This window comes from Gorilla gorilla, chromosome 10 (genome assembly GCF_029281585.2).
Source record: "Gorilla gorilla gorilla isolate KB3781 chromosome 10, NHGRI_mGorGor1-v2.1_pri, whole genome shotgun sequence".
In the NCBI taxonomy this organism is placed as follows: Eukaryota; Metazoa; Chordata; class Mammalia; order Primates; family Hominidae; genus Gorilla; species Gorilla gorilla.
In genome coordinates this window covers 90,802,004-90,823,354 of record NC_073234.2, presented here as the reverse complement: position 1 = coordinate 90,823,354, position 21,351 = coordinate 90,802,004, and the positions used below count along the sequence as shown (strand labels likewise).

At 37.8% G+C, this 21,351-nt stretch overlaps 2 protein-coding genes across 2 annotated transcripts in view; one reads left to right on the top strand and one right to left on the bottom strand.

Moving 5' to 3' along the window:
* Positions 1–6,451, top strand: part of KRR1 (KRR1 small subunit processome component homolog) — a 16,741-nt gene extending 10,290 nt beyond the window's left edge. The window contains exons 9-10 of the mRNA XM_019039055.4: positions 89–182; positions 2,298–6,451. Of these exons, the coding sequence (XP_018894600.1) occupies positions 89–182; positions 2,298–2,440 (237 nt within the window). The 3' untranslated portion in view covers positions 2,441–6,451. The remainder of the gene's footprint in view (positions 1–88; positions 183–2,297) is intronic.
* Positions 56–21,351, bottom strand: GLIPR1 (GLI pathogenesis related 1). The gene is made up of 6 exons (XM_004053594.5): positions 20,954–21,351; positions 19,919–20,164; positions 11,744–11,856; positions 6,621–6,706; positions 3,533–3,559; positions 56–3,429 (listed from the first exon to the last, which is right to left on the bottom strand). The coding sequence occupies exons 1-6, from the start codon at positions 21,125–21,127 to the stop codon at positions 3,275–3,277; spliced, it is 801 nt and encodes a 266-aa protein (XP_004053642.1). The 5' UTR covers positions 21,128–21,351; the 3' UTR covers positions 56–3,274.

The window sequence follows — 21,351 nt, the reverse complement described above, 5'->3', positions numbered from 1 at the left end:
GGCTCACATGAATAGCAAAGTTCATAGATACTTGAATTATTTAACTATAAATACATTTAACTGATGTATTTTTTATTTATTAATGTAGGCTAAACAAGCAGAAGCCATCAGTAAGAGACAAGAGGAAAGAAACAAAGCATTTATTCCACCTAAGGAAAAACCAACTGTGAAACCTAAGGAAGGTAATGCTTTCTATGATGTAAAAGTCTTTATTAATTAGGCAAAGTAAACCCATAGTAAATTTGTCTGAATCTCTTTAAGAAACAGTTGTATCTTTTCATCAGTTCTCTTAGCATTTCATTAATTACGAATCCTAAGGACAAGGGATGGCTGAGATAATTTATAATTCAGAGGCAGCTAATGCCTATTTCAGTGCAAACTGGATTGACAATCCTCTCCTGACCTCTGGTCTGTGCTTGGAAAAGACTCTTTGTTGTGAAAGATACAAACCCAGGGCAGCCAGTGCATCTTCTGTAGAAATGCAAGAAGATCCCTGAGCTCTGCTGTCATGCCTCTCAAAGAGGAATTATCAGAAGTTGTACTTTTTCTTCTCTTTATGTGATCTTGCCTTAGAGTTTGGCTTCTATATTGGTAACATGGATTTCTCATCACCTTAGACTAAAGGATGCTGACAGGTCTTATTCAGGAGCTATTAGTGCGAAAGTGATTGTGGTTTTTAAATGGCAGAAATCACTTTCGCACTAACCTAGTATTTAAAAGACACTAAGAGAAAACATTCTCATGCCATTTCTTCATTTCTTCTGATGCATCCTCTTCTGCATTTTTTTTCCCCTGTGGTAACACTTGTCCTCTTCCTAAAGTAACCCTCCAAAGTGAACAGTGACACACTGAAGGGAGAGGGCTCACCAGCAATATTGTACGTAGACTTGGTCAGAAACAGATATAATACATTATTATTTTAATATATTGTTTGTTAATAGCTTTAAAAATACTATATTCTATGGTAGATTATTGGTTATATAAAAGGTAGAAATGTCGTAAGTATTATTATAATTTCCAGTTTGTACAACCTGTCAGTTGAGTGCTTTGAAGGTACTCAATAGCTAGTTACCCTAATTTAGTTTCTCCACACGGTGGAGGCTTTAACACTCTGTGCTTCTCAGGTTGCTAGGTAGTTTGTACATTATGATGTTTTATCTTATGATTTTTTTTTTTTTTTTTTTGAGACTGAGTCTCGCTCTGTCGTCCAGGCTGGAGTGCAGTGGTGCAATCTCGGCTCACTGCAAGCTCCGCCTCCCGGGTTTACGCCATTCTCCTGCCTCAGCCTCCCGAGTAGCTGGGACTACAGGCGCCCGCCACTGCGCCCGGCTAATTTTTTGTATTTTTAGTAGAGATGGGGTTTCACCGTGGTCTCGATCTCCTGACCTCGTGATCCGCCCACCTCGGCCTCCCAAAGTGCTGGGATTACAGGCGTGAGCCACCGCGCCCGGCCTTATCTTATGATTCTTTTATGCTGTGATCCTGTACTTTGAATGGTAAGAAAAAGTTGCATTCTTTTTCACTGCTTCCTTTCTCTATTTTGTTCACACTTTTGGCATTGATTAGATAGTTGGCTTCTATTAGAGGGACTTCCAAATACTCCCAAATTATTGTCTTTATTACCAAAATGTTGTTAAATATACCAAAATCTTGTTAAAATACTATTAGTCATTCATCAAATTAATATTCAATGAATTAATCTAATATTATTAATATTCAATGAATTAATCTAATATTAAATGAATTAATTCATTGACTATTCAATTAATATTGAATTAATATTTGGAAAACTTTAAATTTTGGTTTTGATATTAGAGGAAGTAGATTTTGACCTCTAGCTTAGGGTTAGCTGATTAAACTTACTGAGAAGGGATACATGTAATTTTAAATTATTTTAATGTGCAAGATGGAAAATAATGAGGACTCAAAAGTTCCAAAATATGGTTCCAAAATATGGAAAAGAATGTAGGTAAAATAATTTAGTCTGAAGTAGGATTTAAGGAAATAGTCTTAATATAGTTGAATCCAGTAATTGGTTCAATTATGCCATTTATGCCACTTTTATGTATACTTGTACTACTATATAAAGTATTTTATGATTTGTTTTATCTTAGTCTGAAGAAATTTCTAACTGCTTTAGGCAAGTGTTTTTATATTTTATACTGTGATCTTTCAGTTATTCAATTATAAGAGTGCTCTGATAAGAGTACTCTGAAGTTACTGCCTTAAACATATATTCTTCATTTTACTTGGTAAAATCTAAAGTATTACATGTGTTGTGCTTTTAATTTGTCTAGCTTCTACTGAAACTAAAATTGATGTGGCCAGCATCAAGGAAAAGGTTAAGAAAGCAAAGAATAAGAAACTGGGAGCTCTTACAGCTGAAGAAATTGCGCTTAAGATGGAGGCAGATGAAAAGAAAAAGAAGAAAAAAAAGTAACATACCCAAAACTCCTTGACTAGAACTATCTATCTCCTTTTGTAAAGGATTTTGAGATACCAGGCATTAGTTGCCTTATTTGTGAGAAATTTTCTGAGGGCTTTTTTTTTTTTTTTTTGGTGGTGGTGGTTGTTCATAAAGAGTGTTCTTTATAAATTATATTATTGTATTTTTTGAAAAATTTATACTAGAAAGTGGTATATATGTCTTTGTATACATTACGACCATTGTGATTATCCATTAAATCCAGTGTCTGATGCTATTGGTTAGTAATGATGTCCCAGCATTTGATGTTCCCTCTCTGATGATAACAAGTAAATATTTAGGTTTATCCCTTTTGAAAATTTGGTTTTACTTTTAACAGTCCATGAACAGAAAATTAAGGCCTCTAAAATCAGATCCCCTAGTTACTCCTCTGTTCTGAATCTGGGGAAGTGGTAAACCAAAAAGACAGGGAAAACCAGATATTTAGAGTCGAAGCAGCATGCAAAAAATAATGTTTTTAACTAATGAAGGCTACTGGAGTTACTAAGAATCACCTAAAAATGTGCTACTGTACCTTGCTCATTTTGCAGATTTAGAAGCTGAAACATGGGTTAGGTTACTTACTAAAAGTCCACCTGTGGCAACCTGCAAGTAATGCTTATTTATAGTAAAGATGAGTTTATCTGATTGATAGAGTTAGGAAATTTCTTCTTTTGAGTAAGAGTATTGCTATAACATATTTTTTTTCTGAAATGTTTTAAAATAGAAGTACACCTAATTGTTATTGGTTTAAAAAAAGCCATACATGAATAAGGTTGGTTTTTGGGTTTTTTTCTTTCCTGAATTGTATTAGTCCAAAAGAACTAAATTAGGGTACTTGTGCTGTACCAAAACGGTAATTATAACAGACAGTATTAGAATTACTGAATTAACAATGAGAAAGAGAGAAGTGTATCTGTTACGTGGATATATGGGCCAGCCTGGATACACAACAGAGTAGTAACCTGTGAAACAAACATAGAATATCCTCTTAGACATTGTTCCTCATAATGCACTGACAGAATTCACATAGCTCTTAATGAAACAATTTAAGATTGATGTACGTACGTTTGACTTGGTCTCTCTGTCGGTTAACTGTAAAGTTAGGAAGAAAGAAAAAAAATTAAAAGGGTAGATACAGTTGAGAGTTTTATTTTAAAAAGCTAAGACTTATAATAATTATGACCATTAACTTGCTTTGGCTTTATTGCAGTGACTTTCCAAGTTTAATTATTCAAAATTTTTTGAACTGACTGAATTAACTTGGTATTTTTAAGTTGACTTTTTATATAAACTTTATTTATATAAACTTTATAAACCTTTCATAAAAAGGAAACTATACCATTACTATAAATGGAAAATCATTTTCCACGTCATACCTAGCAGGTAATAAAATTTAAAAAATAAAAATTAAATATTAGAATGTGAGAAATTTATTAAAATATAGTTCTAAAAATAAGTTTCTTCCTGAGAAGAATGATACTGTTTATGATGAGTCCATAGTGAAAAGACAGTGACCTCTCTTTCATCCAGTCTAGTATATCACTAAATCATCATTACGATGTTTGTTTGGCTATCAAGTCATTAATTACTGTCCTCCTTTCACTGAGCTTTATTCAAATTTTGACAATCAGAGCACTGGGAAGAAATAAATTCCACAACTGCCTTTAGCCTTCTGGATACTTTCTTTTATAAAATAGAAACCTTTTCCACACCAGTTCTGCAGCAGTCGCTATTAGATGCTCATGGTAGAACCCATCAATCATCTAGTCCTCTGGGCACTGGTGAGCATCCCTGGTCTTCATACCTGTGAGTGGGCTTTGTCTGTGGTGAATTACTGTAAAGATGCTACCCTCACTTTTCTTGGCAGTTAGTTATGTCCATGAAATCAAGAGTGTGATGTTCTAGTTAGTTATTTTTTCTTATATATATTTTTGAATGTTCAATATTCAACTATTGAAACAAACGTACATCTGTGAACTAGCTAAAATCATCTTATGTACCACTAATATGCCCAGCACATTTCGTAAAACAGTCCTGATTTGGCCTCCAAGGGTATTTATTGAACTACCAGCAGTATCTAGGAGACCACAAAGGAATACCGCAAAGGAATTTATGCTCCAGTGCTTGCCATAATTTGTCTGAGAAAGAATCTCTTAAATAAAAGCTTTTATCCTCTAACCTTTACCTTCATCAGACCTTATAAAAGGTCAAATGGTGATTCTTAAGTTTTTTAGTCACAAATCTTACTTATTCAGTATTAATGCGAAGAGTAGAATACTTTCAAGTAAGCCTAAACCTACATGAAAACAAATTACATAAATCTAGCTTTGAGAATAGGAAATTAGTGACAAGATCAATCTGTAAGATGTTGAGCACTTATCTGAAGTAAATGGGTAATGAGTTTCACATCTTATAAATACAAGTTAGCATGTGTTTTCTCAAGAGTCCAAGGGTTTTCATTATTGGACTACAGCTTTAATCTCCTAAATGTTATTCCCCAAGATTAAAGATCATCTCAAGTTAGATCACCAAAGATCAAAAGCTAAAACCAGAAGTATTTTTGTCATTGTGGTGGTGGTAGTGTTACTAATTGCCTAGATTTTTAAAGGGAAACATTTTTTTCACTGGACTGTTTCATTGAAAAAAGTAAATAGAAGCAGAAACTTGCCCAAAGTCACAGTGGTCAAACTGGAAATTGCACTAAAACTTGGCATACTGGTTCTGAAATCCATAGTTTTAGCTCTTATGTATACTGGTTAATTTGGAAGGAAGAAATTATGTTTTGAAGTGCAGAGTGAAAGGAAGAATTCAGTGAATACATTGATACCTTGATATTATCTGCATTGTGGCTACATGTTACTGACTTTTCTTCACAAGAGTGATATAAGTGAAATAAAGAATGATAGGACTGGGAGAAAAATGGCTCAGAAAACTTTGCAAAAGTACGATTGTATGTAAAGATAAGTATTCAACATTAAATGGGAAGGAGGAGAGCAAGCAGTTTAATATATATAATTTTATAATTTTAGGCCTGCAAGGGACCTTATAAAACGTGAGCAATGGAACACTTTTTTCCAAACTAAATTTCGTGCAGTGGAACTTGGCTGACTCTGTCCTTCCTCTATTCTAAGCACCCTACTCTAGCCCGGCTGCTCTGAGTTCAGTTTGTTACAAATATGGACACGAAAGTACCACAGGCTTTGCACAGCTTAATTGAAGTTTCCCCTTCACACCATGGTAAAAATAAAAACATACTGGGATGGAAGGGCTTGTGTCTAGAACAAGAACCAGAAATAAACTCTTGGCCACTTACTAATATTTCAAAATCACAAAGCAGAATTTTTTGGATGTTTAGTAAAACATCCTTGGAAATGTAACTGCTTGCAGCTTCTACACTTCTTCATTAAATGCTGTCTGGCTAATAAAAAGTGCCATGTTGCAGCTTTATTTTATTTTCATTTTTTGGAGATAGACCCTCACTGTGTCACCCAGGCTGGAGTGCAGTGGCACAATCTCTGCTCACTGCAACCTCCACCTCCTGGGCTCAAGTGATTGTCCTGCCTCAGCCTCCTGAGTAGCTGGGATTACGGGCATCCACCACCACACCCAGCTAGTTTTTGTATTTTTAGTAGAGGGGGGTTTTGCCATGTTGGCCAGGCTGGGCATGGTGGCATGGTAATCTCAGCTACTTGGGAGGCTGAGGCAGGAGGATCGCCTGAACCCGTGAGATGGAGGTTGCAGTGAGCTGAGATCACACCACTGCACTCTAGCATGGGTGACAGAGCAAGACTCTGTCTCAAAAAAAAAAAAAAAACAAACAAAAAAAACAGAATTCTGTTTGTTTGGATGACCTGTTATACTTATTTTTGATCTTGCTGAAATAAGCAAATCTTAGGAATCTTAGTCTACAGTTTCTGACAGTTTTTTTTGTTGTTGTTTGACCAATTAGAACTAAATAAAAAGAACGTGATTTTCACATTTAAATTTCTCTTAAATGTATTCCTAGAACAGTAAGCCATTGGTTTAATTGCTACTTGATGCCAGTTTCCTTGAAGATAGCCGTTAGGATAAAACATGGTTTCATTGTTAATTCTGTAGAAAGTTACATGTTACTATTACGTTATTCTATTGGTAGATTGTTCCTTTTACTCACCACAGAGATTGTCCAAACACTTGTCATTATTGGGGCAGGCACTGCAGGTGGCTCCTCTCTTATATGGCCAAGTTGGGTAATTCCCTCTGTAAAGCAGAAGAAGGATGTCCATTAGAAGTTTTTCGGTTTTTTAAAATTGCAATTTACTATGAATCCTTAACTAAATCCAGAAGAATAGTGGAGTGAAGTACAAAGGTCCAGAGAGCTGGTAATAGAAGTGAAGACAGGAAGGCAGAAATGGAAGGCTGCTAATATTTGCATAGTTCATTCTATGTACCTGTGTCTATGCACCTGTTTTAATCTGCATCCCATTTAATTGTGACAGCTCTGAGAGGAAGTTATTCTTGTTTTACAGATGAGACAAAAGATGTAAGAGATACCTTTAATCACAATTTATACATTTCAGAGTCAGAGGAAACCTGGATTTGACTCCAGGGCTGTGCTCCCTCTCTTTACCTACCCTCTGGCCTATATGATTACTGCCATTCAAAAAACTGTCCATCTTAGAAAAGCTATGGTGACCCACATTCTCAATATTCTCAGTTGGTCAGCCCTCCATAATTTTCACTGGATAGGAGCCATTTGGCTGGTGCCTTCCAAAAAAATAATAAATAATGGTATGGGGGAATTTCTAAAGTGCAAATTGTTTTCACATACAAGATGTGATATGAATAATACCTACTAATTAGTGAGCACTACCATGTGCTTGTCTTTGTTCTAAACAACCTTGAATGAAATAATCTTCACAAAAACCCTATGAGGAAGTTACTGTTGTCTATTTATACCCATTATATAGCTAGAGGCTGAGTCACAGAGTATAAGTAATTGACCAAGGTCACAGACTAGAAAGTGAAATAATATCCAAGCATTTTATATCCCCATAAATATCCTCATAGTAGTAATGGGGAGAGGCTGCACAGTTATCTCAATGAACCTGCCATTGCACTAATTTTTTTTTTTGGAACTCTGCTTTTGGAAAAAGTTCTAAACTTTTTTGTGTAATCGTACCCTTTTGGCAGTCTTGTGAGGCCTATGGGCTCTTTCTCAACAGTTTGTTGTTAAATGCATAAAATACATAGGATTATAAAGGAAACCAATTAAATTGAAATAGTTATCAAAATGTTTAAAACAAGATTTGTGATAAAGTAATATGTACTTCTCTATTAAGATCTACCAGGGGGCTATTAGTTTCAAAGTAGTGATGAACACAAGCTATATTTTGAGTTCTCTGCAGCAACTGGAATGTGGTATGAAAATATCTGATATTTACAAAGATGGTACTGCTAAGTCAGAGTCACGTTTATTGCTAATATGATGGTGGAGTGTTGTCTTCATTCATAATGAAAGGAAATGTTATTTTTAATAGAGGTTAGTGAAAATAAAAATAAAACTTTTTTCTAATCAAAGTTTATGGCCCTCCTCTCCCCAACACTCTACAATTACCTCCAAAGTTGAGAACTCTCACCTTAGACACACAACTTTATAATGATACCTTATTTCCAACCCCAAATCTATGTTCTTATCTCATTTTGCTCCAAATTTTAAGTTGCTTCAGAAATTTAATTAGCCCTGTGCTTACTCTACACCATGGAAAAAAGGTAGTATAGTAGAAATTCTGATAGCAATTTCAAAAGATGTCCAAAATAGACATTAATCATTGGAATGTCTTTCATTGTTAATAAGCACAGTATTAAGTGGTTTAAGTTCTAGAATGATTTTAATAAAATCATTTATGATACTTAGTTGTGCATTCCAAACTATAAAGGAAAAGGTAAAAAATGCTACTTAAAAATAAGCTAAAAACCAAGACAGTTGGTGAGGTCTGTGGAAATGGTAGTATTCATCTTGGGAGAAACATGCTACTGGAAAGGCCTGGATTTGTCTAGATGGGAGTCATTAAGACTGTGGGACCTAAAATATTCAGCACAATAAAGCAACAGGACATTTCAGTGTTTTCCCTGGTAGCCTGAGAGAGAAGAGGGTTGGGGTTATGGGACCCAGGGGAAGACCGAAGACAAATCTTTCTTTAAAGAAAAAGATAAATATGGGTAAGGGTCCCTAAGGCAGTGACAGCCTAAGCACACTGCTACTATCTTGACTATCTTGTGGTCAAAGTTATTTCCTCTTCTGCACTATAATCCTCTCCTCCACTAATCCACTCTGAGTAAAGATCTGTTACATACCATACCCTTGTTCATGGTGCCCAGGGGAAATGAAGAGGAGAGTATTACAGGCAACTGGAAGATTAAGCATCCCAGACCCCATTCTGAGGTATCAGAAATATTGAGGAGGATACTGAACTTCCTAAGATGATGTGGAATGGGGGCCTACAACTTTTTGTGTATAGGAAAATAATACCTCAGAGGGCAGAGGGAAATGAGGACATTCCTAACTGGTCTGTTTTACCTTTTATGCTCCTCTAATCCATTTTCCATCCACACGGATGTCCAAATTTAAAGGTCTCATCGCTCCCCTGCTTAATACACTTGAATGACTTCTTATGTAAACTTTGTCATGATCTAAAAGTTCCCGCTAGATCTGCAACTGCCTTCCTCCCCCCGTTTCATCTGTTTAGCAGACCGAGGGCACCAGTCTCTGTGGTTTAAACTTGCCAAACTTTTCTTCACGGAAGTTTTGCTGTTCTTTTCTCCACTAGACAGCTGTTCCAGAAGTTCTTATGTCTGATTCCTTCTCATTCTTCATGCCTAAGCTTAAATATAACACAAGAAGCCCTTCCCTGATTATTTTAAATAGGGGCCTTGCCTATTGATAGTTTCTATTACATTATTGTTTATAGTTCCTTAATTGCCCCTATAATGATGCAGTTATTTTATTTAAATTTTTATTATCTGTTTGCCCCATAAATATTACTCTCATAAAGACAGAGACTGCCCTGTTCTCCTTTGGAGCTCAGTAAAACAAATATTTGTTGAATAAATGAATATTTGAAGTTAGTCTTTATGGAAGCATTATAACTTTGGTTGTAAGTTTTATAATTTAATATTGTTTATAACTCTGAAGATAAGTGAGTCTAAACCAGGAAAATTTACATTTGTACTTTAATGAATAAAAATCATGAATACTTACAAAACATTCACCATTGCCAAGCATTATATATACCTAGTATTTTACAAAGCCTTCTCTTGTCACTTTCATAGCTACTCTAAGTGATGGATGCTGTTATCCTGATCTGTTGGAGGTTAAACTGAGATTCAGAGTTAACTTGTCCAGGGTCACACAGTAAATTAATTGTATCTTAACCATTAAAAATGTCATATGAGGCCGGGTGTAGTGGCTCATGCCTATAATCCCAGCACTCTGGGAGGCTGAGGCAGGTGGATAACTTGAGCCCAGGAGTTGGAGACGAGCCTGGGCAATATGGCAAAACTCTGTCTCTACAAAAAATTAACGGGGCATGGTGGCATGTGCCTGTAGTCTCAGGTACTAGGAAGGCTGAGTTGGGAGGATTGCTTGAGCCTGAGAGGTTAAGGCTGCAGTGAACCATAAGCGAGCCACTGTACTCCAGCCTGGGTGACAGAGTGAGAGACCCTGTCTCAAAAAAAAAAAAAAAAAAAGTCATATGAAAAGTTACCACTAACTGAATTATGGCTTTGTCTAGTTTTTTCTGGGTTTTCTTTATTTTCCAACTCTTAAGATATTAAGTCAAAGCTGTCATCTTCTGAATGACACTTGCTTTGTCTCTTCCTTCACACCTACAGCACTCAGTCAGAATATTGAGCATGTCTTCTGCACATTACATCATGGAAATGGCTTTCTTTCAGCCAATCTCCAGGAATCCAAAAATTCAAAGGCAACAAATTAAAGATCATTATATATATTGCAAACGGTTAAAAACCTTTAAAATGTAAAAACTTATAAATACGAAAATCTAGTAGAAAAATGGTCAGCCCACATGATTCACAGAAAATATAGACAATTATGTGAAGAAATTTATAATTACTAGTAATCACAGAGATGCAAAAGAAAGCAAATGAAATGCCATTTCCATCAAATTAGAAAATACTAAGAAATTATAATACCTAGTACTGATGGTGAAATACAAATTGATATAATGGTGGAATGTAATTTGGCAATATGTACTTAAAACAAAAATGGTCACAGTCTTTACGTGCTGGTATCTCAAGGAATTACAGGGAAATAGCAGTGACTGAAGATATATATACGAGGTTGTTCATCATATATTAAATGAAAATATAGTGAACAATCTAAATTCTTCAACAGGATGGTGGTACCATCAGGAGCATGGACTCTGGAGCTAGACAGCCAGATCAAAGTCCATCAGTGATAGTCACTAACTGTAGAACTTTGGGCAGGTTGCTGACCCGTGTGTGCCTTGCTGTTCTCATTTGCCAAACAGGGGTAGTAACAGGAGCCATCTCATAAACTTCTGGTGAAGATTAAGTTAATATATGTGAAGCACTTTAACAGTGCTGAGAGCATTGTAAGCATTATATAAACAATCTACCATTTTTATGATTAAAATCACTTAAAATTTTGAAAAGGGGAAAATTTTTCACAGCATAATTTTAAGTGAAAAATGGAAAATGTATATTTTCAGTATGATCAGTTTTCTAAATATGTGTATGACACAAGCACACATATGTAAGTTTAAAGAAAGTAGGAGGAACGTGTTTTCCCTGTTTCCCAAAGTGGTAACTATATCTGTTTTAAAAACAACTGTCAAAAGTAAATGAAATAGGTTATATAAGTTGAGGAATTTGTTTTGCTTTGAAAATTGTGTAAAATTGCCAAGTTTCTAATAAACCAATAAATATAACATCAGTTCTTCCACTTTGTGGTATTACCATATACAATTTATATCCCTGATGAATATTTTAGTCTTACCACTCTTAAAAATATGTGCGTATGTAGTTAGATAGTATATATAAAGGATGTACACACACACACACCCTCTCCAAGAAAAATGTACCAGAATGTTAATGAAGTATATCTCTGGGCAGAAGAATTAAAGGTTATGTTAATTTTTTATTTATACTTTACTATCCAGATTTTCTACAATGAAGAGGAATACTGCTAAAATGGTTTTTTTTGTTGTTTTTTGGGGAGGCGTTTCCTATAAACCGGTTGATTCAGGCACTTACCCTGGTCCGTAGTTGCATATAAAATGTGCTCCATTGGAAAGAGCGTCAAAGCCAGAAACTTTAGGGCAAAATTGAACTGCGCAGCCAACTTTGTAACTGTCTGCCCAAACAACCTGAAAGGAAATAAGGATTTTTAACAGAGAGAAACCATAAGATAAGCATTGGGTATGATTAGGTCTTCATAAACATGGTGAGGTATACCACTCTAGTCAGAGTGCTTAAAACCCAGGAAGGTTTAGATGCTCAGAAATCAGCTGGATAGACCTGTAGTTACCATTATTGGGGTGGGTGTGTGTGTATGAAATAAACGATAAGATAATTTTTGACAGTACAATGAAGAAATAAAACAGGGTAATGCAATAGGGAGTGACTGCGGGCGAGGTGATGCTGATTTTACTTGGGTGTTCAGGGAAGACATCTCTGAAGAGGAAGCATTTGAACTGAGACTTGGACGACGAGGATGCAGCACTCAGGACAAACATTCAGGAAACTTAAACAATGGAGGAAGAGCATTCCAAGCAGAGGGAACACCAGGGAGAAAGGCCCTGAGATGGAATTTGCTTGGCATTATAGATTGGCAGGAAGAAAGCAAGTGAAGCCAAGATCTGATGAGTTGGAGAGAGTTGTAAGCAGTGAGGTCAAAGGCAGAGAAACCGATCAGGGAGATTCTTGTGAGTGCTATGTTCTTTTTCATGTCTTAGGTCACTTTGGTGGTTATGAAGTGAATGGACTGAGAAGAGCAAGGGAAACAGGAAGCAGGTAATTTTGGAGGCTGTTTCAGTGGTACAAGAATGAAAAGATAGTGACTCACACGTGGGTGATGCCAGTGGAGCTCCCAAGAATGAATCAGGTTCATGGCTCAGCTTAGAGGTAAAGTTAAAAGGATTTTGAGTGTAGGCTAAGAGGGGAAGAGATAAAGTTTTGGTTTGGGGCCTGAGAAACATCTACTGAGATGGAGAAAACTAGGGAAGGAGGAGGGTAGGTGGGAGCGTGGGCAGGGGTTTTGTTCAGAATATGTTGATTTTGAGATGCCTATTAGACATCAAGTGAAGATTGACTTGGTGGCTGCAGTCCAGAGGACAGGGTAAGGCTAGAGATGTAAATCTGGAAGACATGGGGCAAGATTAGATCACACAGGCAAATATAATAGATCAAGTAAATGAGAGTCTGGGATAATGAAAGCAAACACAAAACCAGCCTGCAAAACAGACTGAAGGAGTGGTCAGTGATGTAGGAGGGAAACCAAGAACAGAGAGACCTGCGCTGTTACATGGGATCCAGCACTCAAAAGAGCCCCATGCTTGGTTTAGATCAGTGCTGTCACATATTTTAGCACCTTTAGTGGTGCTTTTCTTTTGCTTTCTGAACAAAAGATTCCACATCATTTTGCAATGGGCTCCACAAATTCAATTATATAGCCCATCTTGACCAAGAGTGTTTGGTGTCACAAAAGCCTAAAGAAGAAAGTATTTAAAGGTGGATACAGCCAGCAATTAAATGCGCTCCTTTTTACAGCAGTACCAAATTACATTTTAAATTATTTTTTACTCATAAGTTTTTGAGCAATTTTGTCATAAGAACTGTGCCAAATACATTCAAAATTGAGTGAGCTAGAACCAGTGGGTACATTCACAAAACTTAGAAAAAAAGCAGTCATGAAACTTATCAGGTGAGGGTTTGACCACTGTGAATAGGAAGTAGAAGATGCTAAGGGCATATATGGCATGGTGCCTTTCTCTGAAGAAATGAGGTGGAGCTGGAGCTGGAATGAGCTGGTCTGGAGTCTTCCAGCAGAGGGCAACATCCTGTGTGATCCCTGGGTGGGACTGACCCATTCACAGAACTCAAAGAAAAGCCAGTGTGGCTGCAGAAAACGAAGAAGTTTACTTTAAAAATAAATGAAATTTATTCCCTGTATCAGGTGTTTGAACTAGAGCAACTCCATCTTGGTGTTATGTTTTCTTGTTGTGGTTTTGTTTTTTTGTTTGTTTGTTTTTGAGACGGAGTTTTGCTCTTGTTGCCCAGGCTGGAGTGCAATGGTGCAATCTCGGCTTATTGCAACCTCTGCCTCCCAGGTTCAAGCGGTTCTCCTGCCTCAGGCTCCCAAGTAGCTGGAATTACAGGCATGTGCCACCATGCCCGGCTAATTTTGTATTTTTAGTAGAGATGGGGTTTCACTATGTTGGTCAGGCTGGTCTCAAACTACTGACCTCAGGTGATCTGCCTGCCTCAGCCTCCCAAAGTGCTGGGATTACAGGCGTGAGCCACCATGCCCGGCCCTAACAACTCCATCTCGAATAGGGGCTGGGTAAAATGAGGCTGAGACCTACTGGGCTGCATTCCCAGACGGTTAGGCATTCTACGTCACAGGGGAGATAGGAGTTTGGCACAAGATACAGGTCAAAGACCTTGCGGATAAAACAGGTTGCAGTAAGGAAGCCAGCTAAAACCCACCAAAACCAAGATGGCGATGAGTGTGACTCTGATGGCCTCACTGCTACACTCCCACCATGACAGTTTACAAATGTTGTGTCAACATCAGGAAGTTACCCTGTATCGTCTAAAAAGGGAGGGCATGAATAATCTGCCCCTTGTTTAACATATCATCAAGAAATAACCATAAAAATGGGCAACCAGCAGCCCTCAGGGCTGCTGTGTCTATGGAGTAGCCATTCTTTTATTTCTTTTCTTTCTTAATAAACTTGCCTTCACTTTACGGACTCACCCTGGATTTTCTCGCGCGAGATTCAAGAACCCCCTCTTGGGGTTTGGATCCCGACCCCTTTCCTGTGACACCTGGAGGGAGAGTAGGAAGTGAGGCAAGAGGGGAGCTGAGGTTGGAGTCTCAGCTTCTCCAAGATTTAAAGGTGTGGTAGAAGTGGGGACGTGACTAGGGAGATGATGGGCAGAGTGTGGGCTGCCTTCTCCTTGGTTTGGCAACTGGAGAGGGTACCCTCCTTTGGCAAGGGCGATTGTACTTCCCTACTCCATGATCTAAAAGGGGTGCTCCCTAGAAACATTTCTTTATCCCCAGGAACCCCCTGCAGGGAACTCCAGCCTGAACAGGCAATGAATCAGCTTAGGCCTCTGTCTCACTGCGAAAGCCCAGTTTTATAAGGGTTGTTAATCCTCAGGTTTGATCCTTAAACTTCTACTTTCTAATCAGTTTTGTTTTATTTTTAAAATTTCTTAATTTTATTCTATATCTCAAGTGATTTTATGTGGGGTCCTTTGTTTAAAATGATCCTGGGCCTGTCCCAGACCTACTGAATGCCAGTCACTGGAGTTGTTTTTGGAGTCTGCATTTTAACAAGTTCCTCAGGTAATTCCTATGCATGCTGTGTTCAGTGTTGTCTTTATTCCTTTATTGTCACCTTGGCTCATTTTATATTTTTATCCTTTGGTCTTCCAGCACTTTCTTCTGTAGCGTTGTTATATCAAAAGTATTCTTAGTCTTTGGATCCCTTCCCCATTTTAATACTTTTTCCTCAGAAGTGTGCAAATGTTAGTTACCATTCATTTTGTGTGTTTTAGTTGGCCTTTTTTTTTAAAAGTCAGGTTTATTAGGGTATAATAAAGATACAATAACATTTATGATTTTTAGATGTACATTTCTACGAATTTTGACAAAAGAGTACAGTTGTGTAGCCACTACCACATTCAAGATATAGAATATTTTTATCGCCCCAGAAAGTTCCCTTGAGCCCCTTTGTGGTCAACCCCCACCCCCAGACCCCAGCAGTCATTAATCTGTTTCTGTAGTTTTGCCTTTTCCAGAATGTTATATGAATGGAATCAGTCTAAATATAGCTTTTTGAATCTGGCTTCTTTCACATAGTATAAGCATTTGTTGTATTCATCTGTAGTCACTGCTTTTTATTGCTGAGTAATATTTATTACGTGGATGTAGCACAGTTTATCTGTCTTTCCAAGTCAGTCTCTTTTTAAAAGCTTCATGGGCACTCTGGTTTTTGGTTAAACTTGTGGGCTTTGGAGCCACAAGGCTTGAGTTCATATTCAAGCTTTGCCACTTACAGTGTGACCTTGGTCTTAGGTTCCTTATCTATTAAATGAAGATAATAACAATACCAACTCCATAGGCCTATTTTGAAGTTTTAAATGAGCTTCTGGAACATAGCAAGCACTCAGCAAATATTCTTGTTTCATTCCCTTACCACTAAGTTTCTTAGGCTTAAAAATTCTTAACACTTTAATTTTTTTTTTTATCAGGCAGGTTTCTGTTGTATGTTTTCTTACTGTAGTAAACAAAAAACCATAATTATAAGCGCTACTCATTTTTGAGAACTTAGGTGTACCATTAAGCATTTTACATGTGACATCATGTTTAATCCTTATAAAGTGTTATTGCTCTTCCTTTTGTAGGTGAAAGATTGGAACCTAATTCTGCCTGGCCATGAAGTACTGTGAGGACAGTCCATGCCCTCAGCAAGATGCTTTTAGAGTGTTTTCTCTTTTAGCAAGCTCTTCAGAACCAGGAACCACTCTTTATACCTTTCTTACAAAAGCACTGCACCTGGGGAACCCAGAGGGAAGGAAGATGTCTCCCTTTTAGGCCCACAACCCCTTCCCACCATCTTTCCCTTTCAATTCTCGGTATGAGCTCTTCTGGTTCATTATCGGGAGTATGGTAACATTGTAACATATATGAAACCTACTACAGAAATTGTGAAACAGGTCACATTTCCATGGTTCTATGAGAGTATAAAAATAAAGCTGTCAAGAGGGTGGGAGGAGGAGGCAGGGAGACAAAAACTAAAATAAGATCAGTAGCGCCATCTAGTGAGAAATCCTAGCACTATCAAATCCAAGTAATCTACCCTGCCCAGATACTTTAATTAAACTATTTCTAAACTTTATAAAGCTGAACTGTCAGCAACAGAATGTCGAATTTGAGTCATCTTCCATTTTATACACCAACATTTTTTCTCAATGCTAGTCTATCTCCAGTGAAGACAAAGCTAAAGTGTTGAATGAATACATCAAGAAATATCATACATTTTGTGAGGAGTTAATGGGCCTGAATCTATTTTCTTTATTCTGTACAACCTCCCATCAACAGCCAAAATCTGCAAATAGCTCGATTTTTGAAGATAAGATGAGGATAAGTAGGAGGTTGTAATATCCACTTAAAGTAACTGTCCAGCATGAATTTAACACAGCAATTGAGTAGTTTTGAGTCCCCCAGGAAGATTTCTTGTCACAATGAAAACAGAGTCTTTCACCTAGCTATCAGATCCTTCTTCCATTATGATTGTTGGAAAACCAGCTCATGTAAGGATCTACCCTTTGTTCAATGCCTACTAAATACTAGTATTTTGTTAGATAATGTATACATATTTTATTTGTCAGGCCTCTGAGCCCAAGCTAAGCCATCATATCTCCTGTGACCTGCACGTATACATCCAGATGGCCTGAAGTAACTGAAGAATCACAAAAGAAGTGAAAATGCCCTGTTCCTGCCTTAACTGATGACATTACCTTGTGAAATTCCTTCTCCTGGCTCATCCTGGCTCAAAAGCTCCCCCACTGAGCACCTTGTGACTCCCACCCCTGCCAGCCAGACAACAACCCCCTTTGACTGTAATTTTCCATTACCCAAATCCTATAAAACAGCCCCACCCCATCTCCCTTCATTGACTCTCTCTTTGAACTCAGCCTGCCTGTACCCAGGTGATAAAAAGCTTTATTGCTCACACAAAGACTGTTTGGTGGTCTCTTCACAAGGACGCAAGTGAAATTATTATTTAAGCCTTCCAACATATCTAATATGTGAACCTCAGCTCTTCATCTTACTAGCTAAATGACATCAGGGGAACAACTTATTAACCTCTCTAAGTCTGTTTATTCACCTGTGGGTAATACCATTAACATCTCCTTAATAGATTTGTGGCAATAATTGAATGAGGTCTTCAGTGTAGAGAGCTAAACACTATGCCCATTTAAAAAGTGATTGCTGCTGCTCTATCTTCCTAGCCCAGGGGGTTCTTGGACATTCTCCCCATGATGAGTGCCCCTCTTCTGAAGTGGGGGTAGAATGTAGCGGTCTCTTAAAGAGGATCACTCATGTTAGGATCACTGAGCTTGGGTTTTAATATCTGTATGTATGGGACTGGGTTTTAGAAAATGAATTTTCTCATGACCAAAATATTAGTCCTCCTTTTTCCCTTAGATGTAAGGGGAAATTTTACAAGTAAGCTCACTTAACTTTGGGAGGGCCATCTGTGAAATCTCAGGCATTTATGACATAAACTCAAATGTTCTCTTCTTTCGATTTCCTGGAATGGTGAACATGGAGTGTCTTAACTTGTGTATTGAGCATGGTTTAGGAGTCTGTTGTCAATTTTACAGTCTTTTGACCTCTATATATTTGGCATGCTGAGCTTCTTGCCATTGATCTAAAGTACCAGGCCCATTCATACACATTGTATACTTTCCACACCTTGCTGAGAATTCTCTTCCCTTTCCTTTTCATCTGAAAAACTCCCACTCAGTTTTCAAGAATCAATTCACACGTCTCCAGCAGTGTGAAGCTTTACACTTCCTTTTGGCTGGATAAGTTGCTCACTCTGTTCTCCTTGCTCACATGGCACTTTGTCAGCTTCTCTAAATTGTACCAGCCAAACACTGTCATAATCCATTTACACATAAGTCTCTCCCAAAAGGTCAATTTCTGAGGGTCAGGGACCATTTCCAGCTGTATTTCTCCTCCTTCCCTGGCTCATTCCCTATTTCTCCTCACTTCCGCTTCTCCAAGATTGTATCCCAATAAAATGTTAGCTCATAAACTATTGTCTCAGGCTCTGTTTTCCAAGAATCTAGACTAAGACATATCACTAGTGCCTGTTATAGGGTAAAAGCTTAAACACTGACTAATAAATAAATGAAAGTAGGCACACTCAAACTGACAATTATTTCTGAGTATTTAAATACCGCAATGCATAACAGTACAAGTACCACTTGTAGGCTATCTAGATTTAGCTTTCTACTCCCCTAGGTCTTGTTGGAATCCAAGGAAACTTATTTCCTGGTTAAATTTATTTGTAAATGTAAACCAAAATTGTTAGTTTATGAAGTAAATTCAGGAGAAATTCATTTTACTCTTATAATAATTTTTTGTAACTGCACCAAACTTGGTTCATCTGTAACACCACGAATGAGATCACAGGCTTTGTAAGGCTGTGCTGGAGTGAGGGAGTTTTTCTAACACCATGTTGTTCCTTAAAACCACCTAATATTTCAATGTAACTGCCTTGATAGAAACGTTTTTGCCTTCATACCTCATTTCAACTGATTTTTTGTGCCCCAAAACAGTCAATTATAGGTTAAGTACCGTACGTTATTGGTTTGACAAGGATGGCCAGGAAGTGACAGTAAATAAACAAAATGTAGCCAGGAGAGGAAGGCAGCGTCTGAAGATGATTATGACAGATGCTCCCTAGAGAGTTGTTTCCATCATGCTGCAAATGTGAGGTAGGGTTAGGGAGCCAGAATCAGCTTGAGTAAAAACTAAAAAAAAAAAAAACTCAATGGGTGGCTCTGAATGTGGCTATTGGGACTAATAATATGGATTCTGGGGGCAGAATACCCTCAGAATGGTTCATATAAGTTTACACGTTGGCCTCTCTGTTGGCCTGGGACTGACTTTTTCTCCCTCCTTGTGTAGCACCGTGCGTGGTGCCTAGTGCATGGCACACAGTAGGTTTTCAGTCGATGTTTGAGAGAATGAGAGGTTGTGGAAGCGTCAGTTCTTATTGATGTTTCTGTCTGAGAGTCTTGTTTCTTCCAATTTTATAGTCCCAAAACAATTGGCTCAAATTTCATTTAAAACTCATGCCAGCTGGAACCTGAAAATCCTTTCACTCATAAGGTTCTTTGATTTCTCACAAATGGAATAAAGTCCTATGGGAGAATAGCTGTTACAGGAATTGTTCAAAGCCTGTCCAAGTTGGTGGGCCTCACATATTACCCATTATGTGTTTAGTTCACACAACTAAACTTTTCAAGCACTATTTTCTGTTATTGGAGGCTGTTCTATTTAACTCCCTTATATTTACAGGAATACTAGCATACTATACATTTTCTTAACCTCATAGTACAATTTTTCTCCTCACACTTGAAAAGACAGTTTCAAGATAATATAGGGCAGATCCTTACCTGAGTGTAGTGGCCACAGACTTTTTTGCATATCCGAGTCTTGAAGTCATAGTCCTGGATTTCGTCATACCAGTTTGTGATGGCGGAAGACACAGAAAAGATGGGCACAGACCCAGTCCAGATGTTCTCTCCCAGTGAAGTGAAGTTTGGGTGCAGCTTGTGGGGTGGCTTCAGCCGTGTATTATGTGAAAACTGGCAATTGCTGGCCCATGCTTTTGCAATTTGGGCTAGTGCTGGGTCCCAAGTCTGCAAAAATAAACATTAAACAATAGGGGGTTCATCTAAAGTGTAACTGGGGTGAGTACAGTGGGAATTTGAATGGAAAACGAGGTGAGATAAGGAGAGAAGATACCACTGCATATGAGTCCTCTATAAATATGGTCTTCAAGCACCGAGTAGGGCTGGTAGGAAACGTGACAATTTAGTATCATGGAATTTAGAATCTAAGTGAGGAAAACTGACATTTCACTGAAGGCTAATTATGGGCAAAATAGTGTGTGCCGTGTTTCACAACATTATTCCATAACCACAACAGCCCATATCCTAAGAAGTTCGGAAAGGTTAAAAACCAGCTTAAAGCCACAGATCTGAAATCCAATCCCAAGCCTTACTGAATCAAAATCCCATCCTTTCCCCAGATGCCATTCTGCCTACCTGAGCAACTCAGTACTTTGTCAGCAACAAAAAAAGTAAATTCAGAGGCAAAAAAAAAAAAAAAAAACAAAACAAAAGAAAACCAAATCACAAAAATTGACAGGGAGGAAAATAACAAAAAGAGAAGTAAAATCCACTGAAAACCAGAAAACAGGAAGTGTCCAAAGAGAAGTAAAATGTGCTGTGGCACTTGCTTATAACAACAGTTGGGTAGACAGAGCTAAACTGGATGTGTTTTGATCACAGACTGTGAATTTACTGCATACATTAATCACAATGGAAAAAAAAATCATTCAGTATTATGAAGGTATTAACACCAAAGTCAGTACACATTAGTTGTTTCTGACTGACTGACGCCACAATTAATGATATTTTCCTTACCATGTATAGCATATCACTGGCTGTTGGTTTCACCTCTGATCGGAACTTGTTATGGATTCGAACGCAGTCTTTGATGAAATCTTCATTTTCGATATCTGGCAAAATATTTGCTGTGTGTGAATAATTGGAGACAAAAGAAACCATCCAGGCTATTGTAGCAAGTGTGACACGCATGCTTTGTCTGGCATGGAGCTTTGGGAGGCTGCAGTCCAGAGCCGCCGCAGTTTCTGAGAGTGTGATTGCCTGAGTGCTCAGCCCACAGCTTTGCAAACCTAGCCGACTTCAGCTTTGAGAAAACAGAACAGAGCATGAGTTCATCACTAGTTTTAAGAAACGGGTTTCTCCATATATGGTGTGCAGCTCACTTTGTGTTCTTAACCCTGTCTTTTCAGTGGTTT